The sequence below is a fragment of the Palaemon carinicauda genome, chromosome 12, assembly GCF_036898095.1.
Source record: "Palaemon carinicauda isolate YSFRI2023 chromosome 12, ASM3689809v2, whole genome shotgun sequence".
In the NCBI taxonomy this organism is placed as follows: domain Eukaryota; kingdom Metazoa; phylum Arthropoda; class Malacostraca; order Decapoda; family Palaemonidae; genus Palaemon; species Palaemon carinicauda.
The window spans coordinates 40327207-40342206 of NC_090736.1; the positions used below are offsets into that span (position 1 = coordinate 40327207).

At 43.0% G+C, this 15000-nt stretch overlaps 2 protein-coding genes across 2 annotated transcripts; both read left to right on the forward strand.

The window, feature by feature from the left end:
- The first annotated feature begins 5294 nt into the window (after positions 1 to 5294).
- Positions 5295 to 5948, forward strand: LOC137650772 (uncharacterized). Its single transcript, XM_068383928.1, has one exon. The coding sequence runs from the start codon at positions 5295 to 5297 to the stop codon at positions 5946 to 5948; it is 654 nt and encodes a 217-aa protein (XP_068240029.1).
- A 7254-nt stretch (positions 5949 to 13202) lies between these two features.
- LOC137650773 (uncharacterized) lies at positions 13203 to 14018 on the forward strand. The gene is made up of 2 exons (XM_068383929.1): positions 13203 to 13467; positions 13729 to 14018. The coding sequence occupies exons 1-2, from the start codon at positions 13203 to 13205 to the stop codon at positions 14016 to 14018; spliced, it is 555 nt and encodes a 184-aa protein (XP_068240030.1).
- The last annotated feature ends 982 nt before the right edge of the window (positions 14019 to 15000 follow it).

The following is a 15000-nucleotide window of genomic DNA, read 5'->3' on the forward strand; positions in this document are numbered from 1 at the left end:
TAAACAAAAGAACCATAGAGCCATCTCCCGCCATACCCCTGTTCAAGCGCTTGGGAAAGCGACAGGTTGTTCTTTAGCACAGTGTAACCATCGAGAGCAGACGTGTTTGAGAGAATTAACATCGACGACTTTAAGATGGAATTATAATATAAGGTAAGCATCACAGTGTTCTGAGTGTTAGAGACAAAAAAAAAAGGGTTGTCAGGTTTGCTGTTTAAATAACAAGGGCTAGTAGGGTTGTTAATATAATGAAATATAGAAACATGAGATAAAGTGAGGGGTAGGTTTGTCCTAACGGTCGCGTACCCTCGGCAGGGACATACCCGGGGCCCATTTACGGGAGAGAGATGGACGGTCTTTGCGGTGGACACAAACAAAATTGTAAGTAAGAGATGTTATCAAGAGGTCTTTACAATTTAAGGAGGGAAAATAGAGCTCGTAAGGGATTAAGCTAGATAAAATATGCCACAGATCGATTAACTATTTAGTGAAATTCTCTCATGACTTAATGATGTCTATTAATGCTTAGTGCTTATTTCTTAAAGAGTTGATATAGCAGAACCAGGGGATTCACCCACCTAGTATTACGAATTTTGTAATCAAGTTATTATACCAGAGGTCTTTATTGGAAATATTAATAAAAATGTGTAACATGCAAGGAATAGAATACAAAGGAATCACAATTAATGAAATTATAGCAATAGAGGTTTCCAATAATGTTGTTTGAAATGTGTAGAGAATAGGGTTTTCTTTGAATATGTTTTTTTTTTTTTGGATTAATTGAAGAATTGTCACCATATGAATATCTCATTGTATGTAATTTTTCCAGTGACCTCGACAAATAAAGAAACTTAAAATGTCGACGAGTACTAAATAACCCACAAAGAAGACCCCCCTTGCCCTACAGTCAAATTTTTGTCCCCCCCTTTTGTGGTACAGCGTGGGTGGAAGTCTGAAGGAGCACGTGGTCATTCTGGAAAGCTGAGAAGAATAACAAGTCGTCTGCCGACATCGTGCTACAAGCTAAGTGGAAGGAAAAAGTTATATAATGGGCGAAATTAGGTATTGTCTGCTTCGTTTAAGGTGCTGATGTCAACACGTGTGAAAGATTTCATTCACAGGACCCAGATTTATGAGGGTATTAAATGTTCCTAAGTTGCTAGGCGTGATCATCTGATTAATATTTAAGATGATTGACGAAGTTCATCAAGGAAATTGTCCTGTAGTGTAATATTCTAGAGTGACAATTATTTTGTTTTGTTTTTTTATGACAGAGGAGTCGATGTTTAATTAAAAATAGCATGGAAATTTTCCATTTGAACTTGAGTAGTTTATTTGTAAGGCAAATATCTCGAAGGTGAGCAGGAACAGATGTGTGTAGTGCATTAAGACTTGTAGAAAGTCAGAATGTTGTGTTCTCAGGTCATTATTCATGTATTTTGAGTTGATTTAGTAATATCTGATCGTCGAGGGAAACCTTGTGGAATTTTATAATGTGGTCCCTTGGTTCTGTATTGGTTTAGGTATAATCGTCTATAGGTCCTCTTAACTGGTTTAGGTTAATGGTATCACAGGTTTGCTTTAATACATAAGTTTATTCTGTGTGTGGCATGAAAATATTTCTTGGAAGGTCCAATTTAGAACCCATTCAAATGAGAATTTAGCACGTAACGTTACGGTTACCCAATTTAACTTTACCAATTTGTGGATTATCTATATGAAGAAATCATTTCTAACGTCGGTTACGGGCGCTGTAATCCTAAGCCAATGGTCACTAGAGTTCTCAGTTTGACAGCTGTTAGTTTGCTGCATGCTGCATGGTATTAGAACTTAGGCATAACAAGGTGGGGTTTAGCTATTTCATAGAAGTTCTTTCAGGTAAAGGTTGGGATATGTCAAATAGAAGTTCTTTCAGGTAAAGATTGGGATATGTCAAATAGGAGTTCTTTCAGGTAAGGGTTGGGATATGTCAAATAGAAGTTCTTTCAGGTAAAGGCTGGGATATGTCAAATAGAAGTTATTTCAGGTAGGAGTTCTTTCAGGTAAAGGCTGGGAGATGTCAAATAGAAGTTATTTCAGGTAAAGGCTGGGATATGTCAAATAGAAGTTATTTCAGGTAGGAGTTCTTTAAGGTGAAGGCTGGGAGATGTCAAATAGAAGTTATTTCAGGTAAGGGCTGGGATATACCAAAAAGAAGATCTTTCAGGTAGGAGGCTGGGCCACGAGACATTGATACATTTAGGGACAGTCTCTAGGCTTAGAGGATTTAGGCAGTCGCAACATAGGTACTGTTGGTGGTCTTCCTTGAGTAGTGCAGGTTCTCGGCCACTCATCGGTTAGGTCAGCTAAGATTCAACTAGGGAATTTTGTTAGCTCATAGGGAGTGCCGGAACGGGGCCTAGGAAAATGGAGACCCTAAAGGTTGCGCAATTGAGAGAGGAGTTGGAAGTTAGAGGCCTCCCAAGAGGAGGGAACAAGTCTGAATTGTGTCAGCGTCTAAGTGAAGCCCTAGAGAAGGATGGCGTAGAGGTACAGGAGTTTCTACAGGGACTTGAAGTTAGGCAGGAGAGTGGGGTTAATCAGGGCCATAAGGTAGGCCAGTGCACTGAAGAGCCCATATAAGAGGAAGGACATTTAAATTTGGGGGATAGCGCATCAGTCATTGGTATGCAATCTGTTGCTTCCGGGAGATCTCAGCGGTCGCGCGCGAGTTCTACTGGGAGCAGACATGTAGTATTAGCTGCTTCTAGAGCCCGGTTGGCAGCACAATTATGGGCGATGAAGGAGATAGACGCCATAGAGCGAGAGGAAGCAGCGCTAAAAGCTAGGAGGGAGAGGCTCGGTTTAGAGGCAGAGTTAGCTGGAGTGGAGGCAGAGGAGAAGGCCTTAAGAGAACTCAGAGAGAAGGAAAAGGAAATAACTTACCTCCCTCGGATAAGAGAACACACAAGCCCTGATGTAAGCGGGAGTGAGAGACCCATGCATTTGAATACGGAAGCGCCCGAGATTGGGTTAAGTGGATGCCGTTGCTCGGGCGGGAATGACCAAAGGGACTTGAGCAATAAGGAAGTCATGCAGGCGCTAATCTCTTGCAGCCTTAAAAGCTTGATGCCCAAGCAGGATATAGCTAAGTTTGATGGGGATCGTACAAAGTATTTTAAGTTCATTCGCTCATTTGATGAAGTCTTTAGTAGCCAGTTGACGAATGATAAGGAAAGGCTGAGGTATCTGGATTTATACACGACAGGCATGCCAAACGATATTGTGGCATCTTGCATCCACTTAGAAGCTTCAGAGGGCTATAAGCAGGCAGGGAAGTTGCTGGAGGAGCGATATGGAAACCTAGAACAGATAGCCACCGCGTTTGTGGAGAAGATCATTAAATGGAAAGATATAAGGGAAAACAATGCGGAAGAGTATGACGAGTACTCGGTGGCACTCAAAACTTGCAGGAATGCAATTTTGTGCGTCCCTTATGGCATTGCCGAATTACAAAATCCAAAAACAATGAGGTTGATCATTAGCGAGTTCTCCTCAGGGGTGCAGACTCGATGGTGGAGAGTTGCTGATAAGATTAATGAGAAAAAAAAGAGGACTGTGTCGTTTGATGATTTGGTAAGTTTCATTGAAGGAGAGGCTAGGGTCTTGAACCTATTTCAGAGGGGCAGAAGGGAAGACACCCCTCGGGTAGGAGAAGGAAAAGCACCAATCAAGGCTGAGTGTTCAACTAAGGCTAGGAAAGTTTCATGTAACAGAACTGCCCCGCTTTCATATTGGTACTGTACAGGACCCCATATAGTGGATGAATGCCACCAAATATCTCAAATGGGACCTGAGGAATAACTGGGAGCCATAAGGGAGTTGGGGCTCTGTTTTGGCTGTCTGAGAAGTGGTCATAGGTCTCAGTATTGCACAAACAGGAAAAGTTGTAACATATGCAAGGGGAATCACCCAACTCTGTTGCATCTACACCAGGAAGTAGAAGTGGTCCAAGGAGCAGAAGTGGTCCAAGAAGTAGAAGTGATAGGATCTGAGCACTCAAATAGAGCCTTAGTGGCTCAGGAGGAAGGAACACATGACAAAATTGCTATGTTCAGGGTGGTTAGAGGAGGTAGCATTGGTACAGGGATGTCAGTTGTGCCGATAAGGATTAGGTCAAAGGAAGGAAGGGAGGTTTTCACGAAGGCTTTCTTGGACAATGGGAGTTCCACATGCTTTATCTCGGAAGCTTTAATGCAGACCCTAGGCAGCACTGAGAGCCAGGATGTTAAGGTGAATGTTGAAACCATCAACGGAGTAGGGGAAGTTGCATGCAGCCTAGTCTCGGGATTGTCAGTATTGGACTATCAGGGCAAGACTTGCATTACACTCCCCCTGTGTTGAGTGCCCCTCACATACCAATTGATGAGTGTGATGTGGTCAGGTCCGGAGATCTGGAACGATGGCCACACTTGCGAGAGATTTACATTGCAGAGGTAGAAACTGAGGTAGGTTTATTAATTGGGAACAATGTGCCTCACCTGCTTGAGCCAAGGGAAGTTATTAATTCAACACGCCTCCATGAACCCCATGCCATACGAACATTATTGGGCTGGGTGGTATGTGGAGCAAAGGACAAAAGGAAACAAGAGCATGTCAATAAGATCCAAGTGACAAGCAAGCGCCTTGAGTTAGAGCGCATGCTGGTTGAGAGTTATAATCGTGAGTATGACGATGTTGCATCTAACAGAAGGGAAATGTCTGCAGAGGACAGGAAATGGCTAGAGATAATAGAGAAAGGGGTTAGAAAGAAAGGAAGAAGTTACGAGGTGCCATTGCCTCTGCGTGGCAATCATGTGCCATTGCCAGAAACAAGGGACATCGCATTGCGCCGTATGCACAGCCTTCGTAAGAAGCTAGTGAAGGATGGTAACTACGCTAAGCAGTATAGTGCCTTCATGAGAGAGATGCAACAGAAAGGCTATGCTGAGCGAGTGACTGCAGCCAGCCCGGGAAATGTGTGGTATATTCCTCATTTTGGTGTGCAACATCCAGACAAGCCAGACAAGGTCCGTGTTGTATTTGACTGTGCAAGCAAGGTGGAGGGTACATCCTTGAATGACCTACTATTGCAGGGACCTGATATGATGAACTCTCTGTTGGGTGTGTTGGTAAAGTTTAGGGGAGGTCTATTTGCCTATACAGGAGATATAAATACTATGTTCTATCAGGTACGGGTACCAGAGCATCAGCGGGATTACCTCAGGTTCTTTTGGTGGGAAAATAGTCTTGAGGAGGAACCCAAAGAGTGGAGAATGGCAGTCCACCTGTTCGGGGCCTGCTCTTCTCCGAGCATTGCAAACTTCGTGCTGAAACAGACGGCAAGAGACTTTGGGAAGGAATTTTCAGAGGAAGCACGGTTCACAGTTGCCAACAATTCTTATGTAGATGACTGCTTGAGAGCCGAGGATCGCAAAGATGCACTGTTAGTCAATTTGTTAGAGGTTAAAGAGCTCTGCAAGAAAGGGGGATTTACATTGACAAAGTTCAGCAGCCCTTGTGTGGAGGTTATGTCATCGATCCCGAGGGAATGGTACAGTAGGAGCACCTCAGAGCTTATAGAGGGATCAGAGTCACATAAGACAAAGGCTTTGGGAGTGCAGTGGGACTTGGCCACTGATGAATTGGGTGTCCGAACAGAGCTAATATCAGTCCCAAGGACTAAGCGGGACCTGTTGTCAGCCATAGCCTCGATTTACGATCCACTCGGAATATTGGCGCCAGTTTTAATCGAGGGTAGGGTCATCATGCAGGACCTCTGCCGATTAAAGATAGCCTGGGACATGGAGTTGGACGCTGACACTACGGACCGTATCAAGGCGTGGGCAAAGAGGCTGAGCCAGACCAGCGGGACCAGTGTGCCCAGAAGCCTGAAGGTTATTCCATGGGAATCAGCCACCCTAATATAGTTGCATTTGTTCTCAGATGCAAGCGTCATGGCTTTGGGAGTAGTGGCATACTTGCGGGTCTCGGATCCGTGGGGAAACGTACCTTGCAGATTCATCATGGGAAAGGCAAGGGTAGCACCATTGAAGCATGTTTCGGTGCCCCGCCTAGAACTTAGTGCAGCGGTACTGGCCGTAAGACTAGGAAGCACTATTCTGACCATGATAGATTTCAGGGTAGATGGGGTCTATTATTGGACCGACTCAACAACCGTCTTGCGATATATTAGGAACGATCAGGCCAGATACCAGACATTTGTGGCAAACCGTGTCTCTATGATAAGGGAGGGCAGTGATCAGAAAGAGTGGAGGTACGTTAACTCTGGGGAGAACCCAGCAGACGATGCAACACGTTCCAAGCAGTCTGAAAGGTGGAAAAAAGGTCCAGAGTTTCTGTTGAAGGAGGAGTGTTTCTGGCCAACTGAGCCAGCTCAAATGTCAGATGGTGTGGAAGGATTAGAAGTTAAGCGTGAGATAAGACCAACAAGAACTAGAGGCTACCAAATAATTAGTTTCAGGATTGGGATGGACATCAGGCAAGCAGGTATGTATAAAATCATCCACCACTATTCTAGTTGGATCAAGCTCCTTAGAGCTTTGGGTTGGTTGTTGCTATTTGCTAGGTACATTATTTATAAACACAGGCAGCTGCTCAGCGAGCTAGGTATGCATCTGTCCACCGAAATTATTAGCTTGGCGGAAACGGTGGCAGTACAGGTAACACAGCGTGTTGATTACGAGTTAGAGATAGAGAGCCTCGAGAAGGGAGGAACTATTAGGGCCTCTAGCTCCCTAAGAAGGTTGAAATCAATCCTGAGAAATGGGCTTCTGTGCGTTGGAGGTAGGTTATCTTTGGCAAATATCTCTCCAAGCGAAAGGCATCCAATTATTTTGCCATATAAGGGACACTTGACAGACATGGTGATCCAGTATTTAGTCCAGGAGCCAAGAGGTGTTTGCATCCATTTTATGTCCACAAAATTACCCACCTGATTTTGATAGTGGACCACCTTGGACACATTTTTTAGCGAGGGTGTTTGTTCTGAAACCCGGCAGTAATGGAGATATTCACTAGTTTGTTAGTAATGCTCTGATGCAAAATCGCTCCAAAAGTTAGGGGTACGGGAAATTAAAATTAACACAACATTGCACACAATTAACCTATGGTTTTGTGTTGGTGCTTAAATTGAAGCTAGTTTAGTTATCTACAACATGAAAACAAGTTCAAGGTCATCAGATGAAAGTCAAGGTCACCAGAGGTCAAAGTGTGACGTAATTTTACTTATGCTTGAAATTAAGACTTTCTTTCATTTGAAGGCCAACAAAAAAACTCATGATGATATAACTGTTTATTTGAATGCACATCTGAATACTATACAATATTAGGTAATTTTAGAAAAAGAATTGAAGTCTCTAACACAAATAGTAGTCCTTTGAGGTTGAGTTGAAAATAGCAAAAATTGGCAAAATTTCTCAATTGCATCCCTTACCCACCTGGTTTTGATAGTGGACATCATTGGACACAATTTTAGTTGTGATGTTTGTTCTGAAACCCGGTAGTAATGGAGATATTTACTAGTTTGTTAGAATTTGATTACTTTAATTTTGTAACAATTTGTAATTTTAATATTTAATTTATCAAAAAAGCATTTTTAGCAAAAATATCTTAGCTAGTATCGTTGAATTATAATACCAAGGCAAAAAAGTAAACCATACACTTTTCCTATATGTGACCGATTAAGGGTTAATGCTCTTTTTTTTCTTTTCAGGACTGACTAGTACATAGGGACATCATCAAGTATGGCGGATATCCCAAGAAAACGGAGATGGACAGCTTCACCGATAACTAGCCAATCCACTGATCCTGAGAGGTGCATCATATGCCAAAGAGATGAACCCAACCCTAATACATCAGGGACAGAGAATGGCAGATTAGCAGTAATCCAAGCTGCTGGCATTAGAGGGGACTGTGTGTTAGAGAGACTGAATCATGTTGATCAGGCAAAGTTTGTCTACCATGATTATAATGATTGCTACAAACGGTACACACACAAAAGGAATCTTGAGAGATTGCAGCTGGCAGCAACATCTGACGCAGGTGCACAGCAGAGTACCTCATCTGGTGGTCAGATGAGGAGACGTTCCTCAACTGCAGCATGGGATCCAGCATCACGTGCAGAAAATGTAGACATCTTCTCCAAGCCGTGCTTCATATGTGGCCATGTAAAACACAACAATGTATACAAGAAGTGGCGAATCTCGGAGGAAGGTCGTGCAAAGTCCTTCCTGAGAGCTGCACTGTCTCTTCAGGATGAAGTATACGCGCGAACCAGTGACTTGCAAGATGCAGATGCTGTGTTTGGGGCAGATTTGTACTGTCACAATGAGTGCATCTGCAAATATATCTTGAAAGGAGAAAGGTAGTCCTCCAAGTCTGCGTTGCCGTCCATTGGTCAAAAGAAGCTGGATATATTTGCAGATGTAATGAAGAACATTGAACCAGGTTTGAACTCTGGGAGGTGCTACAACTTGTCATACGTATCTGATAGTTACAATAAAGTGGTACAGAGTGGTGATCAAGATGTCACTGCCTTCAGAAACAGGGATGTGAAACTGTATTTGCTAAATATGTGTGGTAATGATGTGTCATTCTTCCCCCCTCAAAGTGCAAAGGCCCCTACAATCTTCTTCAAGAATAGTGCTGTAGATAGTATGCCACAACACTCTGATAGGGAAATGACTTCAGATATACTAAAACAGTGTGGTTTATTGTTAAGGAATTGTTTCTTGAAAGGGGACTTTGAGCTTAATGACAAATTTTGTGACGCCAATGAACTTGAGAAAGCGTACAGAGACATAGCAATTCCAGATGAAGTTGCCGAAGTGTTTTCAACACTGTTTGACTTTGATGTGAAGGGCAATTACAATGTCCCTGACAACTCACAGCATAAAAACCTGGATGACTGTGACATTTCTGATGAAAAAATGAGAAAAATACTCTCTGTTTATCAGGTCATGTTTTACATAGTGAACAATGGTAGAAAGTGCACTCCTCTGCACATGCTGAACTCAGAAGCAATATACAATGCTTGCAGGTCAAAAACTCTCATCTCAAGTTTCAATCGGTTTGGACTTGCAACCAGTTATGATGAGGTTCTTCGCTATCATTGTGATATGGCTTCATATATCACTGAATCAAATCGGGATCAGGTCCCTCTTCCCAGTCAGTTTGATCGAAGTAGATTTACTATTGGCGCATTTGACAACTTTGATCATGAGGAAAACACTTTGTCTGGAATTGGTGGAAGTCATGACACTGTGTCTATCCTAATGCAGGACAAACCAGCTGGTACATTAGGGAATAGTAAACCAAATATGTCCCAAACTCAGGTAACACACAGAGAAAGACAATTCAAACAAGAACTAAGTTGTCAGGTTTTGAGAAACTACATAAAACCTGCCAAGAAACCCAGTCTTCCAACTGTGTATGAGGTTCCGGAAGATCTGTATGAAGCAGATGAATGCCGAAGAAATGTTACAATGATGAAGGATGCTGCATGGATACTAGGCAGAATGAACATGTCAGATATGAAGGAAGGCATCAGAGAAACAAGCCAAGAACAGCAGATGCCCTCATGGAGTGCCTTTAATTTCCTTGTTACTCATGAAAATGTTCCTCAAAAGATAATAGGGTTTCTTCCTGCTCTTCCATATCCTGTCACAGAGTACGCTACTGTGTACACTGCCCTCAAGAACTTTCAAGATATCCTCAGTCAGTTAGATCAGCCTCATTTTCCCATAACTTGTGATGAGGGGGTATACCACATTGCCAGAGAGATCATCATGCACAACCCAGATGAATTCAGCAACTTGGTTCTTTGTTTGGGATCGTTTCACCTAATCAAGGTTGTCATGGGAGCTATTGGCAAATATATTGATGGAAGTGGTGCTGAAACCATCTTGGCTGAGTCAAAAGCTTTTGGTAGAAATGTTGTTAGGTCAGTGCTTGATGGTACGCACTATACAAGGTCACTAAAAGGATTGATGTTGCTCAGTGAGTGCCTTGAGAGGTTACAGTGGGCCGAATTCTTCAGAATCAATGGTGTTGAACCATACATGAACGAGCTTTCGTTGATACTGTTGATGAAGTCCTCTGTGTCAGAGAAAAAAACAGGAAGAAAGCAGGGCACACTTAGAGGCATTCATTTCAATTTCATCAAAATTGATTGATGACTTCAATGCCTTTAGGTCAGACAGATGTGAGGTATCCGAGACGTTTGCCTTTTGGGATCAGTTTGTGAAAATGGTATCCATCCTGAGAAACCTTGTCAGGGCCGACCGTGAGGGAAACTGGGATCTCCATCTCCAAAGTCTTCAAGCCACCCTCCCCCTGTTTGCTGGATGTGATAGGACAAACTACCTGCGATGGGCTTCAGTTTATCTGGAGGATATGAGGAAGTTACCACAAGATGCCTCAAATGTGTTTGAAAACTTCAAAGCTGGAAAGTTTGTTGTGAAGCGGACAGGAGGTCAATTCACTTCTGTTGGAGCAGACATGTGTCTTGAGCAGACAATCAATCGCTCTCAGAAGAGTGCTGGTGGTATCATAGGGAGTACAAAGAGGAAGCAGTTTGTTGCTCAATGGGAAATTATCCATGAGATGTTGGCAGTGGTCAACCTGCAGTACAAGATCAGTGGTGTTGTCACACCCAGCAGAGAACTTCTGGTGAATCATGAGTTCCATCTCCCAGCAACTCGAAGTTCTGAAGCCTTGGTTGATGAAATAATTAGGTATGTCAAAGAACATGACAATCCTGGGAGATCTTCTGCGCAGAAGAGTAAGGATGATGTACAGACCCTACACAATATCATATCACAGGAATTAATGCCACAGGAAATCCGTAATGATCTTCTGCAGTTCGATGCTACATGCAAGACACTCTATGAGACATTTCGGACTGAGCGATATTTGACAAGACAACGTTTAATCTCTGACACCATCCACCGCCAAAATCTGAAAACATTTAAAAGCAACACAGCAGCAAAGCACGCTCGCCAAACAAAAGCCAAAGAGAACCAGAAGCAGTTGGCGGAAACTCAGAAGATCTTTGACATTGCCAGAGTGCGAGGGTATGACTTACAAGACCTGCTCACTTATGACCTGATCGACACAAACTATCTCTTCGACTCAGAAGGGCTAATGGTCAAACCAAACAAAAGTGACCTCTGCCATGAATTGGAGAAGTTGCTTGATGCAAAGGACTACCTGCAGCCACCAGCATGGACACCTGCGAATACTGCTGCAATTGTGGATGTCATGGGTTACTTGCGTCGAATGCGAACGGTTAATATCAATACCTTTGGTGATCTCTGCACAAATTTTCTGGGTTATGTGCATGGCCTTTGCAACAATGCAAATCGTATCGACTTTATGTTTGACAAATATATTTAGGGCTCAGGAGATGTAAAAATAACCCAATTGACCTGAATAATATGTCACCTGGAACACCATTACCAGTCACCATGAAATCATTCTGGGCTTCATCTATGAACAAAGCAAAGCTCCAAGGGTTAATTCGGGAGCACATTTTGGAGAACCCAATGCAAACAGCAGACATAGTGGTGAGTGCATTTGGACTTAGTGAAACCAAACCATGCAGAGGTGTTTTTAATGATATCAGCATCTAACTGCCTGAACTAAATCACAGAATTGAAGAGGCCGACGTGAGAATGATCCCACATGCCCCGCATGCTGTCAAGGGTGGAGCTTCAAGAATCATCTTATTTTCAAATGACACAGATGTCCTGGTACTTGGACTTCATTACTGGAATCTCTTGAGAGGTTATGGCCTCAAGGAACTGTGGATAAGAGCAGGTGTGGGAAATGCAACCAGACACATACCACTGCATACCTTGGCAGAGAAGATGGACCCTGAGATCCGCAAAGTCATACTACCACTCCATCACCTTACTGGTTGTGATTCATCAAGCAAATTTGGAACTTAATCTTCTGGTTTGAAAGCAAAGCCTGCTCAATATCTCTGTGAATTTGGGAAGGATCCAACCAATATTGACTTTGCGGCAGTTGAAGAGTATCTTGTGAACGTCTTCAAATCTGGAACACCATGTAAATCAATGGACCAGCTGAGGCATCATCTCTGCCATCACAGCAAGAAGACCATATTAGACCTTCCTACAACTAGTCGCTCAGTTAAAGGACACATACTTCGAGCATTCTATGGGACATACTTGCAGTTACACTGCCTTGACAATGCAGAACTAAACCCGTGCGAGTTTGGCTTCTATCAGGATTACTGTGCTCTGCTGCCCGAGAGAATGCAGTTATTGCTTCCAAATGATTTTCCACTCCCATGCAAATGTTCTGCCTGTGCTACCCAGCGCTGTCCTTGCAGACAAAATCAAATTACATGTTGCCCCTACTACAGCTGCCAGTCAAACAACACAGGCTGTAGAAATCCGGTATCATAGAATCGTTTCACTAGTAAATAGGTTTCATGCATGCAACTGATATTCTTCTAAAATGTTGGTGTAAAGATTGATGGAAAATGATTTTTGTACCCTTCTTATCATATCTGTTAAGTTAAATGATGTTCCTGTGCATTGCCGTATGTCTGTCTTTTGCATGTATGTAATTGGCAAAAGTTGCCGATTTTCACTATTTTCAACTCAACCTCAAAGGACTACTATTTGTGTTAGAGACTTCACTTCTTTTTCTAAAATTACCTAATATTGTATGGTATTCAGATGTGCATTCAAATAAACAGTTATATCATCATGAGTTTTTTTGTTGGCCTTCAAATGAAAGAAAGTCTTAATTTCAAGCATAAGTAAAATTACGTCACACTTTGACCTCTGGTGACCTTGACTTTCATCTGAAGACCTTGAACTTGTTTTCATGTTGTAGATAACTAAACTAGCTTTAATTTAAGCACCAACACAAAACCATAGGTTAATTGTGTGCAATGTTGTGTTAATTTTAATTTCCCGTACCCCTAACTTTTGGAGCGATTTTGCATCAGAGCATTTCTAACAAACTAGTGAATATCTCCATTACTGCCGGGTTTCAGAACAAACACCCTCACTAAAAATGTGTCCAAGGTGGTCCACTATCAAAATCAGGTGGGTAATTTTGTGGATATAAAATGGATGCAAACACCCCTTGGCTCCAGGACTAATTATCATGAGCATTCTAACCATATGGGTGTAATGCATGTTTTGAGCCAGGTGAGGGAGAAATTTTGGGTAATTAAGGGCCATGCAGCAGTGCGATACGTGCTGAGTAGATGTGTCAGGTGTCACAGGGCACACGGAAAAGCCATCGAGCAGCTAATGGCCGATCTACCACCCGATCGTGTGGAGTCGGGGGAACCCCCATTTTATCGCACCGGAGTGAACCTTTTTGGGCCATTCTTCATAAAACGAGGAAGAGCACAGATGAAGCATTGGGGAGTTATATTCACTTGTTTGAACATGAGGGCCATACACTTGGAGGTGGCCTCGAATCTCACATCAGATTCATTCATTAGTGCCTTCAGGAGGTTTTTGGCTCGTCGTGGTCAGGTCAAGACAGTTAGATGCGACTGCGGCACTAATATTGTGGGATCGCGGAAAGTTCTCGACTCCAGTTATGAGTTCTTGGCAGGAAACAAGGTGCGCAATGAGTTGCTCGGGTGTGGGGTGGAATTTATTCTCAATCCTCCCGGCGCCTCACATTTTGGAGGAGCATGGGAGCGGTTGATAGGTACCGTGAGGAGGGTCTTAGATATAGTCTTGGGGACACAGAAATTGAATTATGAAGGGCTGTGTACACTCTTTTGTGAAGTGGAGGCAACGGTTAACAGCAGACCCCTTACTGTCGTCACCTCAGACAGTAGAGATCCGGTTCCACTCACACCGAACAAGCTTTTAAACATGGGAGATTCGCCTGTAGGCTGCGACGTTGCAATAGGTGGTCACTCTAAGCAAAGATGGAAGCAGGTGCAGCATATGGCCGAGCAGTTCTGGGCCCGTTGAAAACGTGAGTATTTACTGGGTCTGCAGAAGCGACAGAAATGGCTCAAAGAGCGACGAAACGTCAGGGTGGGAGACGTAGTCCTTATGGTCGAAGAGAATGAAGCACGCTGCCATTGGCCATTGGCTAGAGTAGTGCAGACCAAAGTAGGGAAAGATGGTTTGGTCAGGACGGTGATTGTCAGGAGAGAGGGCAAGGAATACGACAGACAGCTGTCGAAGCTTGTTTTAATTTTAGAGGAGGAGACGGATCTAATGGGCGTTACAGAGCGATAAGGTGTTGAACCCCCTTGTGCTCAAGAGGTTTCAAAGGGGCGGGTGTAAACGCAGGGAAGTCTCATGCAGGGAAATTTCACTCAGGGAAATTTCACCTTTCCCTGCGCAACTTTGAATGACTATTCGTGGTAAATCCAAAATTTGTAATTCAATTTCGGTCACTAATAGAGGCATACACGTTATAAAATAATAAGAAAATTAGAATGAGGAAGTTTTCGTCAGAAACAATAATTATGGGGACACCTTTTATATGTTAGTAACAAAGAAAACAAAAGAACAATCGAGCCATCTCCCGCCATACCCCTGTTCAAGCGCTTGGGAAAGCGACAGGTTGTTCTTTAGCACAGTGTAACCATCGAGAGCAGACGTGTTTGAGAGAAATAACATCGACGACTTTAAGATGGAATTATAATGTAAGGCTAGCATCACAGTGTTCTGAGTGTTAGAGACAAAAAAAAGGATTGTCAGGGTTGCTGTTTAAATAACAAGGGCTAGTAGGGTTGTTAATATAATGAAATATAGAAACATGAGATAAAGTGAAGGGTAGGTTTGTCCTAACGGTCGCGTACCCTCGGCAGGGACATACCCGGGGCCCATTTAGGGGAGAGAGCTGGACGGTCTTTGCGGTGGACACAAACAAAATTGTAAGTTAGAGATGTTATCAAGAGGTCTTTACAATTTAAGGAGGGAAAATAGAGCTCGTAAGGGA